The 20988-nt window shown below is 31.4% G+C and overlaps 1 protein-coding gene across 1 annotated transcript in view; it reads right to left on the reverse strand.

Annotated features, from left to right (window-relative positions):
* LOC148956535 (prostatic acid phosphatase-like) overlaps positions 1 to 20988 on the reverse strand; it is a 63279-nt gene that overhangs the window by 17363 nt on the left and 24928 nt on the right. The window contains exon 4 of the mRNA XM_089095778.1: positions 15785 to 15970. Coding sequence (XP_088951904.1) covers positions 15785 to 15970 — 186 coding nt within the window. The remainder of the gene's footprint in view (positions 1 to 15784; positions 15971 to 20988) is intronic.

Consider the following 20988-nt stretch of genomic DNA (forward strand, 5'->3'; position numbering starts at 1 on the left):
CCGGTTTTAACTCGAGAGTAGTTTGATTAAGAATGTAACATGTCTAGAATTGTTTGATTGACATTTGCAAAAAGGGGTAAGGGATTTGCGGATTGAAGTGTAACTCAAGAGCAGTTTGTTATTAAAAAATTGGATGCTACAATCAGAATTGTTTGATTGACATTTGAAAAAGGTGTAAGGGATTTGCGAATTGGATTGTATGAAGATGGAAAAAAAAAGAAAAAAAAGGGTTAAACTAATTATCAGTTAAGGTAACCCCTCGGGGTTGTTAACTCAGGCAATTTCTTATAAATTTGAGACAAGATCAATCTATGAAAATGGTTAATGATGATAGAATGACATTGTGAGTTGACCTAGCTTTACTTCTTCGATGTGTACTGTATAATACACAAGTGGTGTTTGAGCAGTATTGTCAGTTTAAAATATGGTCTAACGTTATAGTATACTAAAAAGTTGATACTAAGAAAGATGTAGATGGCAAGAAAAGAATTTTAATAAAGAAATTCAGAACAATCCATAGAAATCCTTACAGATCAAGTAGTAAGGTGTATGTGAGTACGAACCATCAAGGATCATAAGCACCAATGGCCCTAACCACCAGGGACTTCAACCCTCCATAGGTCCCTTATCCCCAAACTCGAAGGGCGCCCCCTCCCCTCCAAATTTTGGCCCCCTCTCCACATTTTTTTTTTATTTTATTTTTTGGCAATTAACATTTTTTCTGATAATAAGTATCATTCATTACGATCGTAGCTTTCAAATGTGAAACTTAAATCCATTTTTGGATCGAAAAACAAACTATTTCCGTAAAATCTGAGCTAATAAGGGTTTTTGACCGTACACTCTAGTTTGTTTTTTTTGTAAGAAAATTATGGAAAATACAATTCTCTGGTTCAAATGTGAAACTTAAGTCCATTTTTGGATCGAAAAATAAAATTAGTTCCGTAAAATCTGAGCTAATAAGGGGTTTTGACCGTAAACTCTAGTTTGTTGTAAGAAAATTATGGACAATACAATTCTCTGGTTCAAATGTGAAACTTAAGTCCATTTTTGGATCGAAAAATAAAACTAGTTCCGTAAAATCTGAGCTAATGAGGGTTTTTGACCGTAAACTCTAGTTTTTTGTAAGAAAATTATGGAAAATACAATTCTCTGCTTCAAATGTGAAACTTAATTCCATTTATGGATCGAAAAATAAAACTATTTCCGTAAAATCTGAGCTAATTAGGGTTTTTGACCGTAAACTATAGTTTTTTGTAAGCAAATTATGGAAAATACAATTCTCTGGTTAAAATGTGAAACTTAAGTCCATTTTTGGATCGAAAAAATAGACTGTTTCTGTAAAATTTGAGATACTTAGGTTTTTTTACCATAAACTCTAGTTTTTGTAAGATAATAAGGGAAAATACAATTAACTGATTCAAGTGTTAAACTTAAGTCCTTTTTTGGATCGAAAAATAAAACTATTTCTGTAAAATCTGAGTTAATAAGGGTTTTTGATCGTAAACTCTAGTTTTTTTGTAGGAAAATTATGGAAAATACAATTCTCTGATTCAAATGTGAATCTTAAGCCCATTTTTGGATCGAAAAATAAAACTATTTCCGTAAAATCTGAGCTAATAAGGGTTTTTGACCGTAAACTCTGGTTCTTTGTAAAAAAATTATGAAAAATAGAATTCTATGGTTCAAATGTGAAACTTAAGTCCATTTTTAGATCGAAAATTTAAACTATTTCCGTAAAATCTGAGCTAATAGGGGTTTTTGACCGTAAACTCTAGTTTTTTGTAAGAAAATTATGGAAAATACAATTCCCTGGTTCAAATGTGAAACTTCAGTCCTTTTTTTAGATCAAAAAATAAAACTATTTCCGTAAAGTATGAGGTGATAAGGGTCTCTGACCGTAAACTCTAGTTCTTTGTACTAAAATTATAGAAAATACAATTCGTTGGCTCATTGGTGAAACTTAAGTCCATTTTTGGTTCATATTCAGAGAGAAGGGATTCGTTATCAACATCCTATTTCAAATACATCAAATACAATAGAAAAAATCTAAATTTCAGAATGAATAAATGCTTTAACAACATCCTTTATCGGATGTCGGATAAAATTGACAAAATCTAAGTATCATGGTGAATAAATTTTTTTTATCAACATCCATTGCCAGATACATCGAATAAAATTGATAAAATATAAGTGTTAGAGTGAATAATTTTTTTTATCAACATCCTTTGGCCAATACATCGGATAAAATTGACAAAATCTAAGTATCAGAGTGAATATTTTTTTTGTAACTAAATTTTTTTTGGACTTCGAAATTATTCAACTTTTTTTTTTACATCTCTAAATCATATCAGAAAAATATAATGACACTTTTGATTTAAATTTTAAAACATATTCTTGTGCATACCAATACTCCTATTGATGAGGACTGATGGTTCTCATTCAATATTTTTCATGAAATTTTTTTTAACTAAATTTTTTCTGGACTTCGAAATTCTTCAACTTTTTTTACATCTCTAAATCATATCAGAAAAATAGAATGGTACTTTTGATATAAATTTTAAAACATATTCTTGCGCAAACCCATACTCCTATTGATGAGAACTGATGGTTCTAATTCAATATTTTTTTTCATGAAAGAAAACTAATTTTTTTTACTTCGAAATTATTCAACTTTCTTTTTTTTTACATATCTACATAATATAAGAAAAATATAATGGTCCTTTTGATTTCATTTTAAAAATATATTGTTTTGAATACCGATATTCGCATTGATGAAGACTGTTGATTCTGATTAAGTTTTTTTGTCATGAAAAAAAAATTTTATCGTATCAATTTTTTTTTTGGACTTCAACATTATTCAACTTTTTTTTACATCTCTAAATCATATCAGAAAAATAGAATGGCACTCTTGATTTAAATTTTTAAATATATTCTCGTGCATACCCATACTCCTATTGATGATGACTGATGGTTCTAATTCAATATTTTTTTCATGATAGCAAACTATTTTTTTTAACTAAATTTTTTTGGGACTTCGAAATTATTCAACTTTTCTTTACATCTCTAAATCATATCAGAAAAATAGAATGGTACTTTTGATTTAAATTTTAAAATATATTCTTGTGCATAAACATACTCCTATTGATGAGAACTGATGGTTCTAATTCAATATTTTTTTCATGAAAGCAAAAAATTTTTTTTTACTTCGAAATTATTCAACTTTCTTTTTTTTACATCTCTAAATCATATCAGAAAAATAGAATGACACTTTTGATTTAAATTTTAAAATATATTCTTGTGCATACCCATACTCCCATTGATGAGGACTGATGGTTCTAATTCAATATTTTTTTCATGAAAACTAACTATTTTTTTAACAAATTTTTTTTTGGACTTCCAAATTATTCAACTTTTTTTTTTACATCTCTAAATCATATCATAAAAATATAATTGCACTTTTTATGTAAATTTTTAAATATATTCTTGTTCATACCCATACTTCTATTGATGAGAACTGATGGTTCTAATTCAATATTTTTTTCAAGAAAGCAAACTATTTTTTTTTAACTAAATTTTTTTTGGACTTCGAAATTATTCAACTTTTTTTTTACATCTATAAATCATATCAGAAAAATATAATGACACTTTTGATTTAGATTATTAAATATATTCTTGTGCATACCCATACTCCTATTGATGAGGAGTGATGGTTCTAATTCAATATTTTTTTCATAAGAAAACAAACTATTTTTTTTTTACTTCGAAATTATTCAATTTTTTTTTTTTGCACGTATCTTAAAATGACAAAATATGCTTACGGCTCTAACAATTGTACTCTATGCTTGTTCAGAGACACGATGCGGCTTTCCCACTGTTACTCTATGGCCGGTTTTCGACACTGTCTAGTTTATTGCATGCATAAAATCAGTATTTTTTACACAGTGGAAAGATAAACACATAACTAATATCTCTAAAAAGTGAAGATGAAGCATTTTAGTAAAGTGCGTTCACATGATAGTGTTATTGTAGCATTGGATGCTGACAAGGAGAAGTATTCAAACTATGAAACAAGTACAAGTGGTAGCACTATTGGAAATGTATGCGTGCATTGTTATGACAGTAAGGAATTTAATTTCTTTGGAGTACCAAAAAAATTCAACTCTTATGATGGTGGATATACGAGTTTGAGATCTCTGGAGATGATCGCACTCAAAGAGAATGCCAACATAAAACTAATAGTTGATAAAGAGGGGCATCTTCTTGCTAGTGCTTGTGGTAACATGCTACCCAGTGTTAAACCATATAGTCAGCTTTCGGGTATTAGCATTCAACGGAAGGTCAAAAAAAGAAAGGCCTACTCTTCTACTAATATCATAAGCCAAATCTTGTCTACGTACCGAAACAGTTACCTGTGTAAAAATAGTGTGATAATAGACAGTGAAATTGCTAGAAAAATAAAAAGGGTATTGGCAGAAAATATCACTAAGGAATATAAAGATGAATCGATGAAAATCAAAGTACCAGCAAACGTTACTGCCATTGATCAAACAGTCAATGAACCAAATAATACCAAAGACGAAAAGCATATTGAGCCTGTTGATGACACACCATAAAAATTGTGTATGAGTCAAAATGGAATAATGATTATTCTACTGATTACGAACTAAGAGAAGACAATAGCTACAATATCAAGAGTGAAACATGGTAAACTATTTTACGGAACAGATTCAAAATGTCCAAAGTTGTTCATGGATATGAATAATGTATAATAATATATATTTTTTGTATTCATATTCTACATCGCATTATTTCATTAAAAATATATTATGCAGTACATTGTTATGTTTTCATTATTTTTAGAGTAAGCTAGCATATCAAACGTTTAGAATGTCTAATAAAACATCGGAGATGTAAGAAAAGGAATTTGCATACATCTATTGTCAGACACATGGGATAAGATTTACAAAATCTTGGTATCAGAATGAATAAATTATTTATCAACATCCGTTGTTGGATATGTCATTATGAAAAAATTGTAAGTAAGTAAGTAACAAACTCTTTCTTGAATTCACCTCTTGGATACACAATACAGAAATTTAATCAAGGAAATTATGAAAAAAAATTGTAAGTAAGTAACAAATTCTTTCTTGAAGTCACCTCTTGGATACACAATGCAGAAATTTCATTTAAGAAAAATCAAAAATTGTAAGTAAGTAGCAAATTCTTTCTTGAATTCGCCTCCTGGATAAATAAAAAAGACATTTCATTCAAGAAATTATGACAAAATTCTAAGTAAGTAACAAACTCTTTATTGTTTTCACGTCTTAGATACACGATGCAGAAATTTCATTCAAGAAATTATGAAAAAATTCTCAGTAAGTAACACTCTCTTTTTTGAAATCCTCTCTTGGATACACAATACTGAAATTTCATTCAAGAAAATATGAAAATATTTGTAAGTAAGTAACACACTCTTTCTTGAGGTCACCTCTTGGATACACAATACAGATACTTCATTCAAGAAATTATGAAAAAATCGCAAGTAAGTAACAAACTCTTTCTTGAATTCGCCATTTGGATGCACAATACAGAAATTTAATTCAGGAAATTAGGAAAAAAAAAATGTAAGTAAGTAAGTAATTAACAAACTATGCTTTTTCAGCATCAATTGTCGGATATGTTGAATAAAATAAACAAAGTCGACACAGCTTTATTTCATTTTTTAAGGTTAATTTAGACGAGGTTACGCGCACGCAAGTAACCTTGTCTAAATTAACTTTAAAAAATGAAATAGAGCTATGTCGACTTTGCTTATTTTATTCAACATATCCGACAATTGATGGTGAAAAAGCATAGAGTTTGTTACTTACTTACTTACATTTTTTTTTCATAATTTCCTGAATTAAATTTCTGTATTGTGCATCCAAATGGCAAATTCAAGAAAGAGTTTGTTACTTACTTGCGATTTTTCATAATTTCTTGAATGAAGTATCTGTATTGTGTATCCAAGAGGTGACTTCAAGAAAGAGTGTGTTACTTACTTACAAATTTTGTCATATTTTCTTGAATGAAACTTCTGTATTGTGTATCCAAGAGGGGGTTTCATGAAAGAGATTTTTACGTTCTTAGAATTTTTTTATAATTTCTAGAATGAAATTTCTGCATTGTGTATCTAAGACGTGAAAACGATAAAGAGTTTGTTACTTACTTAGAATTTTGTCATAATTCATTGAATGAAATGTCTTTTTCATTTATCCAGGAGGCGAATTCAAGAATTTTCTACTTACTTACAATTTTTTGATAATTTCTTAAATGAAATTTCTGCATTGTGTATCCAAGAAGTGACTTCAAGAAAGAATTTGTTACTTACTTACAATTTTTTTTCATAATTTCCTTGATTAAATTTCTGTGTTGTGTATCCAAGAGGTGAATTCAAGAAAGAGTTTGTTACTTACTTACTTACAATTTTTTCATAATGACATATCCAACAACGGATGTTGATAAATAATTTATTCATTCTGATACCAAGATTTTGTCAATGTTATCCCATGTGTCAGACAATAGATGTATGCAAATTCCTTTTCTTACATCTCTGATGTTTTATTAGACATTCTGAACGTTTGATATGCTAGCTTACTCTAAAAATAATGAAAACATAACAATGTAATGCATAATATATTTTTAATGAAATAATGCCATGTAGAATATTAATACAAAAAATATATATTATTATACATTATTAATATCAATGAACAACTTTGGACATTTTGAATCTGTTCCATAAAATAGTTCACCATGTTCTCTCTTGATATTGTAGCTATTGTCTTCTCTTAGTTCGTAATCAGTAGAATAATCATTATTCCATTTTGACTCATACACAATTCGTATGTTGTGTCATCAACAGGCTCAATATGCTTTCCGTCTTTGGTTTTATTTGGTTCATTGACTGTTTGATCAATGGCAGTAACGTTTGCTGGTACATTATTTTTCATCGATTCATCTTTATATTCCTTAATAATATTTTCTGCCAATGCCCTTTTAAATTTTCTAGCAATTTCACTGTCTATTATCACACTATTTTTAAACTGGTAACATTTTCAACAAGTAGACAAGATATGGTTTATGATATTAGTATAAGAGAAGGCATTTCTTTTTTTTACCTTCCGTTGAATGCTAATACCCTAAAGCTGACGATATGGTTTAACACTGGGTAACATGTTACCACAAGCACTAGCAAGAAGATACCCCTCTTTATCAACGATTATTTTTTTGTTGGAATTCTCTTTGAGTGCAATCATCTCCGGAAATCTCAATCTCGCATATCTATCATCATAAGAGTTTAATTTGTTGGTACTCCAAAGAAATTTAATTCCTTACTGTCATGACAATGCAAGCATACGTTTCCGATAGTGCTACCACTTGTACTTGTTTCATAGTTTAAATACTTCTCCTTGTCAGCATTCAATGCTACAATAACACTATCATGTGAACACACTTTCTCAAAATGCATCATCTTCACTTTTTATAGATATTAGTTATGTTTTCATTATTCCACTGTGTAAAAAATGCTGATTTAGTACATGCAATAGAGTAGGTAGTGTTGATAACCGGTGACATAATACAAGTGGGAAACCTACATTGTGTCTCTGAGAAGACATAGAGCACAATGTTTATAGTCATAAGGATATTTTATGTCATTTTAAGATACATGCAAAAAAATAAATAAAAAAAATAAATAAAGTTGAATAATTTCAAAGTCCAAAAAAAAATAGTTTGTTTTTTATGAAAAAAATATTGAATTAGAACCATCACTCCTCATCAATAGGAGTATAGGTATGCACAAGAATATATTTAAAAATTTAAATCAAGAGTGTCATTCTATTTTTCTGATATGATTTAGAGATGTAAAAAAAAAGTTGAATAATTTCGAATTCGAAAAAAAATTATTAAAAAAATAGTTTGTTTTCATGAAAAACATTTTGAATTAGAACCATCAGTCCTCATCAATAGGAGTATGGGTATGCACAAGAATATATTTAAAAATTCAAATCAAAAGTGTCATTCTATTTTTCTAATATGATTTATAGATGTAAAAAAAAAGTTGAATAATTTCGAAGTCAAAAAAAAATTTATTTAAAAAAAAATAGTTTGCTTTCATGAAAAAAATATTGAATTAGAACCATCAGTCCTCATCAATAGGAGTATGGGTATGCACAAGAATATATTTAAAAATTTAAATCAAAAGTACCACTCTTTTTTTCTAATATGATTTAGAGATGTAAAAAAAAGTTGAATAATTTCGAAGTCCAAAAAAAAAATTTGTTAAAAAAATAGTTTGTTTTCACTAAAAAAACATAGAATTAGAACCATCAGTCCTCATCAGTAGGAGTATGTGTATGCATAAGAATGTATTTTAAAATTTAAATCAAAAGTACCACTCTATTTTTCTCATATGATTTAGAGATGTAAAAAAAAGTTTAATAATTTAGAAGTCCAATAAAAAATTAGTTAGAAAAACATTGTTTGCTTTCATGAAAAAAATATTGAATTGGAACCATCAGTCCTCATCAATAGGAGTATGGGTATGCACAAGAATATATTTTAAAATTTAAATCAAAAGTGTCATTATATTTTTCTGATATGATTTAGAGATGTAAAAAAAAAGTTGAATAATTTAGAAGTCCAAAAAAAAATTATTTAAAAAAAGTAGTTTGCTTTCATCAAAAAAATATTGAATTAGAACCATCAGTCCTCATCAATAGGAGTATGGGTATGCACAATAATATATTTTAAAATTTAAATCAAAAGTGTCATTATATTTTTCTGATATGATTTAGAGATTTAAAAAAAAGTTGAATAATTTCGAAGTCCAAAAAAAAATTTAGTTAAAAAAAAAATATATTCACTCTGATACTTAGATTTTGTCAATTTTATCCGACATATCCGACAAAGGATGTTGATAATGAATTTATTCATTTTGAAATTTAGATTTTGTCAATTTTATCCGATGTATTTGCCAAAGGATGTTGATAAAAAAAATTTATTCACTCTAACACTTATATTTTATCAATTTTATTCGATTTATCTGGCAGTGGATGTTGATAAGAAAATAATTTAGTCACTCTGATGCTTATATTTTGTAAATTTTATCCGACATATCCGATAAAGGATGTTGTTAAAGCATTTATTCATTCTGAAATTTAGATTTTGTCAATTTTTTTTATGTATCTGACAAAGGATGTTGATAACGAATTTATTCACTCTGAGACTTAACGAAAAATGGATTTAAGTTTCACCTATGAGCCGAATTGTATTTTCCATAATTTTCTTACAAAAAACTAGAGTTTACAGTCAAAAACCCTTATTAACTCAGATTTTACGGAAATAGTTTTATTTTTTGATCTAAAAAAAGGACTTAAGTTTCATATTTGAACCAGAGAATTGTATTTTCCATAATTTTCTTACAAAAAACTATACTTTGCGGTCAAAACCCCTAATTAGCTCAGATTTTACGGAAATAGTTTTATTTTTCGATCCATAAATGGACTTAAGTTTCACATTTGAACCAGAGAATTGTATTTTCCATAATTTTCTTACAAAAAACTAGAGTTTACGGTCAAAAACCCTTATTAGCTCAGATTTTACGGAAATAGTTTTATTTTTCGATCCAAAAATGGGCTTAAGATTCACATTTGAATCAGGGAATTGTATTTTCCATAATTTTCTTACAAAAAACTAGAGTTTACGGTCAAAAACCCTTATTAACTCAGATTTTAAAGTAATAGTTTTATTTTTCGATCCTAAAATGGACTTAAGTTTCACATTTGAATCAGAGAATTGTATTTTCCATAATTGTCCTACAAAAAACTAGATTTTATGGTCAAAAACCCTGATTAGCTCAGATTTTACAGTAATTGTTTATTTTTCGATTCAAATGGAATTCAGTTTAAAATTGGAACCAGAGAATTGTATTTTGCATAATTTTCTTACAAAAAACTATAGTTTACTTTCAAAAACACTAATTAGATCAGATTTTACGTAAACATTTTTATTTTCAGATCCATAAATGAAGTTAAGTTTGACATTTGAAACAATTAATTGTATTTTCCATAATTTTAGTAAAAAAAACTAGAGTTTTCGGTCAAAAACCCTCATTAGCTCAGATTTTACGGAACTAGTTTTATTTTTCGATCCAAAAATGGACTTAAGTCTCACATTTGAATCAGTGAATTGTATTTTCCATAATTTTCTTACAAAAAACTAGAGTTTACAGTTAAAAACCCTTATTAGCTCAGATTTTACGGAAATAGTTCTATTTTTCGATTCAAAAATGGACTTAAGTTTCACATTTGAACCAGAGAATTGTATTTTCTATAATTTTCTTACAAAAAAAAACTAGAGTTTACGGTCAAAAACCCTTATTAGCTCAGATTTTACGGAAATATTTTTATTTTTCGATCCAAAAATGGACTTAAGATTCACATTTGAATCAGAGAATTGTATTTTCCATAATTTTCTTACAAAAACTGGAGTGTACGGTCAAAAACCCTTATTAACTCAGATTTTACAGAAATAGTTTTATTTTTCAATGCTAAAAAAAGGACTTAAGTTTCAAATTTGAACCAGCGACGTGTATTTTCCATAATTTTCTTACAAAAAAACTATAGTTTACGGTCAAAACCCTTATAAGCTCAGATTTTACGGAAATAGTTTTATTTTTCGATCCATAAATTGAATTAAGTTTGACATTTGAAGCAAATAATTGTATTTTCCATAATTTTCGTACAAAAAACTAGAGTTTACGGTCAAAAACCCTCATTAGCTCAGATTTTACGGAACTGGTTTTATTTTTCGATCCATAAATGGACTTAAGTTTCACATTTGAACCAGAGAATTGTGTTTTCCATAATTTTCTTACAAAAAACTAGAGTTTACGGTCAAAAACCCTTATTAGCTCAGAGTTTACGGAAATAATTTTATTTTTCGATCCAAAAATTGACTTAAGTTTCAAATTTGAACTAGACAATTGTATTTTCCATAATTTTCTTAAAAAAAAAAAACTAGAGTTTACGGTCAAAAACCCTTATTAGCTCAGATTTTACGGAAATAGTTTTATTTTTCGATCCAAAAATGGACTTAAGTTTCACATTTGAAAGCTACGATCGTAATGAATGATACTTGTTATCAGAAAAAATGTCAATTGCCAAAAATAAAAGAAAAAAAAATCGGGGGACGGGGGCAAAAGTTGGAGGGGAGGGGGCGCCCTTCGAGTTTGGGGATAGGGGACCTATGGAGGGTTGAAGTCCCTGGTGGTTAGGGCCATTGGTGCTTATGATCCTTGATGGTTCGTACTCACATACACCTTACTACTTGATCTTTAAGGATTTCTATGGATTGTTCTGATTTTCTTTTTTAAAATTCATTTCCTGCTATCTAAATCTCTCTTAGTATCAACTTTTTAGTATACTGTAACGTTAGACCATATTTTAAACTGACAATACTGCTCAAACATCACTTGTGTATTATGCAGTACACATCGAAGAAATAAAGCTAGGTCAACTCACAATGTCATTCTATCATCATTAGCCATTTTCATAGATTGATCTTGTCTCAAATTTATAAGAAATTGCCTGAGTTAAAAACCCTGAGGGGTTACCTTAACTGATAATTAGTTTAACCCTTTTATTTTCTTTTTTTTCCACCTTCATACAATCCAATTCGCAAATCCCTTACCCCTTTTTCAAATGTCAATCAAACAATTCTGATTGTAGCATCCAATTTTTTAATAACAAACTACTCTCGAGTTACACTCCAATCCGCAAATCCCTTACCCCTTTTTGCAAATGTCAATCAAACAATTCTAGACATGTTACATTCTTAATCAAACTACTCTCGAGTTAAAACCGGACCAGTGGGGAATCCCCGCTCGTTTGGAAAAGGTGCCAAGGAACATAAAGTCGTAGAATCCATAAGTACATGCTCTGAAAAGGTGCCAAGAACATAAGCTCTTGGAATAGCATAGGAAGGAACATAAGCTCCTGGAATAGCATAGGAAGGAACATAAGCTCCTGGAATAGCATAGGAAGGAACATAAGCTCCTGGAATATTATAGGAAGGAACATAAGCTCCTGGAATAGCATAGGAAGGAACATAAGCTCTTGGAATAGCATAGGAAGGAGCATAAGCTCCTGGAATAGCATAGGAAGGAACATAAGCTCCTGGAAATAGTACCTAGTACTCTACTAGTACAAAATAGGTACCTCCATCATAGGGACATCGATCAGATGTCCTAAGGGGTAACAAAAGGGGAACCGGCGTTTGTCCCCTCCCCCAGAAAATACCCCACGCGGCTGGTTGGTCTCAAATCACTTTCGGCGTATAAAAAAGGACTAGAACTCTCAATTTCCGTCGAATAAACATCCTCCTAGGTGTCTCCGACCACGAGGCAGAGATGAGGAAGGGGCTGTACCCCTCGTATACGGAATACATTCTGCTCATTCTGGGGTTTAAGGTTACTCCTTACTGGGGTTTAAGGTTACTCCTTACTTTTACAATAACAGCGTAGACTAGAAATATTCCCAGAAATCAAGAGGGATTAAATATGAATTTCACGTTTTTAAAGTTTTTGTGCCCCCCCCCCGGGAAAAATAATCCCCCAACCAAAAGTCCTGGGTACTACTTTTGGGATTATTATACCCATTTCTACATCCACCCTCACTCCGTCTCACCCTTAGAATTAGTTCTGTATTTATCTAAATAAAAAAGAAGAAACTTACAATAAGTTTTCCCCAGGCACGATCGTATGAAACCAGGGGTTCTACAAGATCGGAAGAGGGTTCATTCGAACAAAAATTAAAAGTTTAAGTGCATTTTTAAGTGACCAACAGAATGGAGATTTTTTTAAACCAGAATGGAGGGCAACTAGCCCCCTTCCTCTTTTTACGGGGTGGGGGGGGCGGGCATAAACACCGGCTCCCCAAAAAAAGTTCTAGGACAGTAATTGGTTGCTCTCCAATCATTTTTGACCTTAAAAAAATATATGAAAATTCTAAATTCGCGATCCGAATTAGTTTTCTCCGAAGTTTCTACGACCACAAGGGGGCTGAGGAGAGAGAGGGCAGTCCCCCTCTTATACGGAATAAACTTTACTCATTCTAGGATTTGATAAGAAATATTCCCAAAAATCAAGAGGGATTAAAAAAATATATGAAAATTCTAAATTCGCGATCCGAATTAGTTTTCTCCAAAGTTTCTACGACCACAAGGGGGCTGAGGAGAGAGAGGGCAGTCCCCCTCTTATACGGAATAAACTTTACTCATTCTAGGATTTGATAAGAAATATTCCCAAAAATCAAGAGGGATTAAAAAAATATATGAAAATTCTAAATTCGCGATCCGAATTAGTTTTCTCCGAAGTTTCTACGACCACAAGGGGGCTGAGGAGAGAGAGGGCAGTCCCCCTCTTATACGGAATAAACTTTACTCATTCTAGGATATGATATAACTCTTTAATTTCATAATAAAGGCGTAAACAAGAAATATTCTCGGAAAACAAGAGGGTTTATATATCAATTTCTAACCTCCCCCCCTTCCCTAGAACTTGTAAGGAAGTGGAGTTCTGTATTTATCTGAGGGCTTAATGATAGTTAGGATGTCTGGAATTAAAACAAATCCTTTGGAGCATCTACCCCCCCCTGCTTCATAATAGCTGCTGCGCACTTACACATCAATGCATATAATTTTGTGAAAGATGAAGCAAATTGCTTAGTTAAATATTAAAAAGCTGTTCTAAAACAAGTTTTTGCTTTATTTTAAGCATTGAAATTGGACATGACTTTTTAAGTCGTAAAACTGAAGAAAAATAATGTACAATTTACTGCTGGAATTTTGGACTTCAAAATATTGTAAATACTTCAAGTTCCAATATTATGTTTTAAATCAACGTTGAGGTATACAGGCAAGGGGGTATCATTTTCTTTATTTTTAATTCACTCAGGGCCAAAGGCTCAGGGACTCAGGGCCTTCACTCAGGCTTTAGACAGCTTGGGAACCCTATTTCTAGCACACTATTTAACGCTACTTTATTAACATGTAAGTTCAGCTGAAGCTACATGAAGATTCTCTATTGTTAAAAAAAGGGGAGGGAGAGTCTCCTCTAAATAGAACCTTGTATGGATCCGAGCAAAAGCATGTCTCTCTCAACTGATGAAGGACAAGAAAATACAAGTTTAAATGACTAAGTGTAAATGTTAGGATTTTAGTTGAATGGTATCAGATAATTTCTTGAGCTTTTTTGCATACAACTTCCTACTCATAACGCAATTTATGCTGATGGCCTAGTTTCGCAAGCTTGAAAAATCAGTTCCAGATTTAATTTAGAACACACAGGAAACGCCTTTCAATTCTTTTCCTCAGAGGATAGGTAACAATACTAATCTGTCAGTTTTCTTTATGATATACTCGACATTATTAGGGCAATAAGTAGTTGGAATTTTCTTATTTCACTAGTTTTCTTGGCTATCTTTGCATTTATAAGTAGAAGCTTGTTAGCTGAATATTAATAATTTTCAATTTAATTTTATGGGTTAAGTTACAATTGTAGCACACATGCCAATTCGAGTGCGCTATTTTTTCAAATTTGTATAGCGTTTATTATACTTTAAATATAATAAAGTTTCAGTTACTACTTCTACCTTTAACAAAAGAAGCTAATACTCTTTTCTACAACCAGAAACTCCTGGAAGTGAAAGATAGTGAATGATCTCCCCCCTTTCTTATTTTTTACATTTGTCCAATATTTTTTGTCATTGAATGCACGGTTTACAATTGACCGAATTCTAAAGCACTTCAGATAATGTAAAAAATGTTATTTTAAGAAATGATTTAAGTTTACCTACTTAATGTAAAAAAAAACAGGAAAAAGTATTCGGCCTCACACAGCTACTATTACTAATAAACTAGTCGCAGTGTCCCCCCCCCAAGGTGAGCCTTCCCCTAAATCCCTCTCTATTTAAAGTGGCTATATTGGCTGCCTTCCATGAGAGTGCACACATGACTTGTTTGTATTGTACTTAAACAATAGTTTTGAAACAAGGCCGTATCCAGAAGGGGAGCGGGAGTACTGGGTTTGACCCCCCCCCCCCGAAATTTTTGCCCAACTCGTAAAAACGTAACAAAATTGTAATAAAAACAAATTTTTGATGGATTTTTTAAAGTTTTTATTGTGCCCCCCCCCCACCAAGAATCTTGGATACTCCCTTGTTTCGAACGCAAGAAGATGCATTTTTAAGATGAGGGTGGGGCAGAAATTTGCAAGCTGGGCATTATAAACGTCTGGTCAAAGATTTTGATGATTCTAATCCTGCCCTTTTCATTGCAATCTGCTGGAATTATCGATAAAAAAAAACTAGGAAGATAAACATCAAAAAAGTTATTTTTCGTTAATCAATTTTAAATGATTTTTTTTACTAGGCGTTTTTTTAAGCCCCGCTTTTTTTCTTTTTCACTTGCTTATGGGATTGGGAGTATATGAAAAGAGAGATTGTAAACCTCCAGGAGTTATTAACCATGTGAATTTTAATGGTATTCATTCTATTGCCCACACTCTTTTAACATCAAAAATGGCACCTAAAGCGCCATTTTAGGTGTCTTATGGCACTTTACAATTGCATTACAAAAAAAAATCACTCGCTATTTACCAGGTTGTCAAACTCATGATTTGATGAGATTAGGCGATTAGCCTGGTGTAGACTTTATTTAAAGAGCACTGAACGATTCCTACCTCTATAAAAAGCGTATCATAAATATATTCAGCATCCTTTGCATTATTAATTTGTTTCCCTGATTGTTCTGTTAGATATCTATACAATTCCATATGCTCTTCATTGAATCTCTTGATTTCAGGTAAATTGTCCAATTCAATAAGCATCTGATTGTAGCGAGGGCAAAATGAATCTGGACTTAACAACTGAAAAGAAAGAAAATAATTTAGCTGGTGCAGTAGATTTATTTCACTATATTTTAGTATATACTTTGTAGTGTTCCGTCATTTTCTTTTTGTACAAAGCAGGGGCGGATCCAGGTTTTTTTTAGGGGGGGGGGGGAGGCAAAATAGGTTGATCCGATAAAAAAAATTAGAGGGGGGGGCGCAAAATTGGTAGATCCGATAAACTTGCGTTAGGAGCAAGTTTAATTAACGCAAGCTTGAGTTAATTAAGAAAATTACACTACTATAGACTACGCTAGGGGGGCGCGCTCCCCTCGCCCCCTGGATCCGCCACTGGTACAAAGACGGGTTTTCAATATATAATAATAATAATAGCAAGTAAGAATACTGGGATTTCCCCCCGCTGTCCATCTGTTGGATAATAATGTTAGCTAAAAGGTACTTGTTTGAATGGCGGAAACACAATAGTTAGCTAACAGAAATAAATTATTCCAATAATTTTCTCTAAAAAGTATTCGATTTGCTATAGATATTCTCTAACAATGTTAGCTAATAGTTTTAATTGGACGGCGGAAAAAGGCCTTGTGTCATATAGTCTCTTTGGTGGTAGTTTTAAATAGTGGAAGGACTTTACAACACTTTATGAAACAAATAGGCATCGGCATATGGGACTAGACGGATTTACTTTCCAATTAAGCGTCATGTAGATTTATTTTTTGTTCCGAGAACGGCAATGTTATTTACGAAAAAATAGAAAGTAAAAGAAAGCACTAAGACCAGGTTTGCATAATTGTTTTAGCACGATGTTTTCACTTTAGTTAGTACCAGGACAATTCAATAGTCTATTTCCAAAAAAAAAAACATTTGGAAGTCGAAGCTTGAAACCATTTGAAACTCTACTTGTCGAGTTGTTTGACATTTACTTTTGCGATTTTTTTTTACTCCAGTGACTAAAAAAGCGAGGAAAGGCCGATAGAAGAAGCACTTCAAAGTGGCAGACAAAAAATAAAGAGATGTGTTTCTGGTGGAAATAAATAGGAAGATCAAAACTTAAAACGAAAAAAAAGGTACCGCTTCTCAGATTATGCAGAGGCTTGAAATTTACATCTGTAAATTCCAGGACCGAGAGGACTCTACTGCACAACCAATATCAGCTTGAGACATGAGCCTTAAAAACAACGGTCAAATTGTTTCCCAGAATGCCATATAACTTATATCTGTGAGACAAAGGGCCAGGGGGGGTCCAAAATGCACAAAACTACTGACAAAACTTTTTGCTTCTTTGTACGAAGGGGGCTGTCTCCTCCTTACTCTTTACTGTGAAGTTTGGCTTATTTCGAAATTTTTTAAGAAAATTTACAATTGGCAAAAAAAAATTTCAAAGCACTAAAAAAACTAGTTTTTAATGAGCAAGGTGTCGAAAAGGGACTGTCCCCTTATATACAAAGTAATTTATATATATATTTTTAAGTTTTAAACTTGCTCCTTACTTTAGTTGAAAAACCTTTCTATTTGTTTAATTACATTTCATGAAAGTGTAAAGTTTTATAAATACAATACTTTTGGTGACGCACAAAAAACGATCAACATTTCAATTATATTTGTTTGGATTTTCACGGGTAATCGAACAGTTCGCGGTAATGAACTGTAACTTCTGCAACCTGGCTCAATAATAACCAAAACTCTAAAAAACGAAATTTTGATACCAATAGAAATATCGAAAGAATTGACTTATTATGCTGATTCCGAGTATATTAGTTTCATTAAGTTTAATCTTACCCATCAGAAGCTACTCGTTTTTTTTATTTAAAAAACGATCAAAAATAAAAAAAACAAGTTTTTTCAACTGAAAGTAAGGAGTAGCATCAAAACCGAAAACGAATAGAAGTTATTACGCATATGAGGAATGTTACCCTCTCTTCAACATCTGACTCATTGCACTAAAGTTCAAATGTTGTCCAAATTCTTTAAAAACAATTCCTAAAACATAAGGGTCGCTTAATTAGAACAATAAGTAACTTTATTTAAAGTGCCAAAAGACTGTGGCTTCAAGAGCGAGGTGCTGAGGAGGGAGGCAACCCTCCTCATATACGTAATAATTTCTGTTCGTTTTAAGTTTTAATGTTGCTCCTTAAGTTCAGTTGAAAAAACTTGTTTTGTTTTCTTTATTTAATGAAGCTTAGAGACAAACAATTTTCTAAAGGCAATGGAACAAGTATGTCAATTAAAGTCAAAGTATTTAAAAATGAAAAAAGTAAGTAGTTACAAAACATACAGAAAACGATAGCCTAATTACAAAAACTGAGATACGAACTCCCAGCATTAAGTTCTGTTGAGCAATGCCGAAGCGTTGGACGGATATTTTTTAACAATATCGACAGTTTTAAACTTGGTAATCAAGCAACAAAATATATAATGCCTTTAGACTCAGTATTTATAAAAAGTAACACATTATCTAAGCGGTTTGTTCAAAGTAAAACATCAAAGCTGAGATTAAGAAATCAAATAAAAGTTTGTAATTAAATATTTTTAATTTAGTTTTGAATGCCAAAGGCCAATATATTAGACACCTTTATACTTCATAACTGTAAAACATACTTTTTTTTCAAAGTGACAAATACGATCACTCCAAGAAAAAAAAATGATAATAAAATACAAAAAACGTATCCGTTCGTGGGGGAAAATACAGAAATTCTTAGCATTCCGTTCAGGGGAAACATTTTGTGATTATAGTGGCTTCATATATCAGCTCATGGGTACTCTTGCAAATTGCAATGCAAGCAAAAGTTGACGGCATATTCTTATTGAAATTGTCCCTTATTAAGTTGTTTTCCTTGTGCTTTCTATAATTATACGAACTTTCTTGTGTTCTAATAACTGCGCTAATTACTAATTAACAAATACAGATTTAAAATCACCATAAAAAGCTGATTATTTGACTGAATGTTATCAATAGTTAGGCTGTTATACTTTCGTTATTGACAAGGATCGTAATTTACTTACCATTCATTACTATGACAAACATTTTTTTTTCTCCAAATCATATAGAAAAAATGTTTGTGGAAAACTGGTTAGGGATTACTCAGCCACAAATTAGAACTTATATTTTCCTTATTATGGGTCAAAATCTATTGGTAGGCAGCCAACAATGGGACAACAAACATTTTTTTCTATGGTTTTTTCCTATTCTGATTTCTTTCCTTTGGTTTCCTAATAATTACCTTATAGTCCCAAATTTCCAGGAGGGCCATAGCCCCCCTGTTACCCTTGCCGGTGCCCATTCAATGTTTAACAGATACAGAAAACAACGGGTAAAAATTGATTTTAAATCCCCAGGGCCGTATTCAGGACTTTTTTTTGTTGGGGGACGAAAATACTTTAAAAAACGCATCAAAAATATGAACTTGATATTTAATCCCTCTTGATTTTTGTGAATATTTCTGATCTACGCCGTTATTATGAAAGTAAAGAGTAACATTGAACCCCAAAACGAGCAGAATGTATTCGTATAGGAGGGGGGCTGCCACTTCCTCATCCTCGCCTCATGGTCGTAGAAACTTCTGAGGATGCTCATTCGATCAGCAGTTGAGAGTTCTAGTCCTTTTTTTATAAGTCGAAAGTGATTGGAAACCAACCAGCAGCGGGGAGACGGGGTTATTTTCCAGGGGGGGGGGGGGGGTAAACGCCTCAGCCGCAAAACTGATACAAATAAGCATACTAAATAATTAGATGAAAATTAAACTGTTCGTGGTAATGAACTGTAAGTAAGGAGCGCCACAGCTCAATAGTAACCAAAACTCTAAAAACGGAATTTTTATACCAATAGGTACATCAAAATAAGTAGCTTCCTATGCTGATTCCAAATATAGAAGTTTCATTAAGTTTAGTGTTACCGATCAAAAACGATCCTGAGAAAATTTGTCTGATTTTCGAATAAGGAGGAAATCAGTAGTAACCTATATGCTGATTTCAAAGGGACAAGAATATACAGTGTGGTTTCACGTGCACATTGTAAAAAGCGAGCAATCCTTTACCTATAAAGTGGTCAAACACGTTTTGAAACTATAGTCGAGATTGTATAAGACAATCAGACTGGTTTTTCTGATTTTTTGGACAATGGCCTTAACTCGAGAGTAGTTTGTTATTAATCTGTTGTTGCTAATTAAAAAATTGGATGATACAATTGGAATTGTTTGATTGACATTTTCAAAAAGGGATAAGGGATTCGCGAATTGGACTCTATGAACGATATTAATTAATGTTTGAATAATAGGAGCGTGAATGATTCTGATTAGTGATTGGATCGTATGAAGATGGAGAAAAAGGGTTAAAGTGATAAGCAGTTAAGGTAACCCTGAAGAGCATGTTAACTCATACCTTATTTATCATAAATTTGGAACAATATCAATCTATGGAAATGGTTAACGATGATAAAATGGTCTTATGACTTGACCTAGCTTTACTTCTTCAATGTGTTCTGTATAATACACAAGTGGCGTTTGAACAGTGTTGTCAGTTTAAAATAGAGTCTAGCGTTTTAGTGTGCTAAAAAGTTGATACTAAGAGCGATGTAGATGGAAATAAAATAATTTTAATATTTAAATTAATAAAAAACCTTATAAATCATTGAAAATAATGTATTATGGTTTATGTGATTACGAACCATCAAGTATCATAACCACAAACGACCCTAACCAGCAGAGACCTCAACCCCCCAAAGGTCCCCTATCCCCAAACTCGAAGAGCGCCCCCCTCCCCTCCAACTTTTTGGCCCCCTCCCCCCATTTTTTTTTTAATTTTTTTTCACTTCTTTTATTATTTTTGTAGCATGTTTTTTTCAACTTTTTTTTACATGTCTTCGAATGAGATGAAACATACTTGAAACGAAAAAAAAAATCACATTTAATATTTTCCAAACTCAAAATGAGAATGGTATAGACATGATAGTCATGACCTTTACTATTAGAAAAATAATGTTTGTAGTAGCACTTTTTTATTGGACGAAATTTTTTTTTTGGACTTCGAAATTATTCAACTTT

The sequence above is a fragment of the Artemia sp. Qi Xiang Cuo genome, chromosome 1 (genome assembly GCF_049724085.1).
Source record: "Artemia sp. Qi Xiang Cuo chromosome 1, ASM4972408v1, whole genome shotgun sequence".
NCBI classification, from domain to species: domain Eukaryota; kingdom Metazoa; phylum Arthropoda; class Branchiopoda; order Anostraca; family Artemiidae; genus Artemia; species Artemia sp. Qi Xiang Cuo.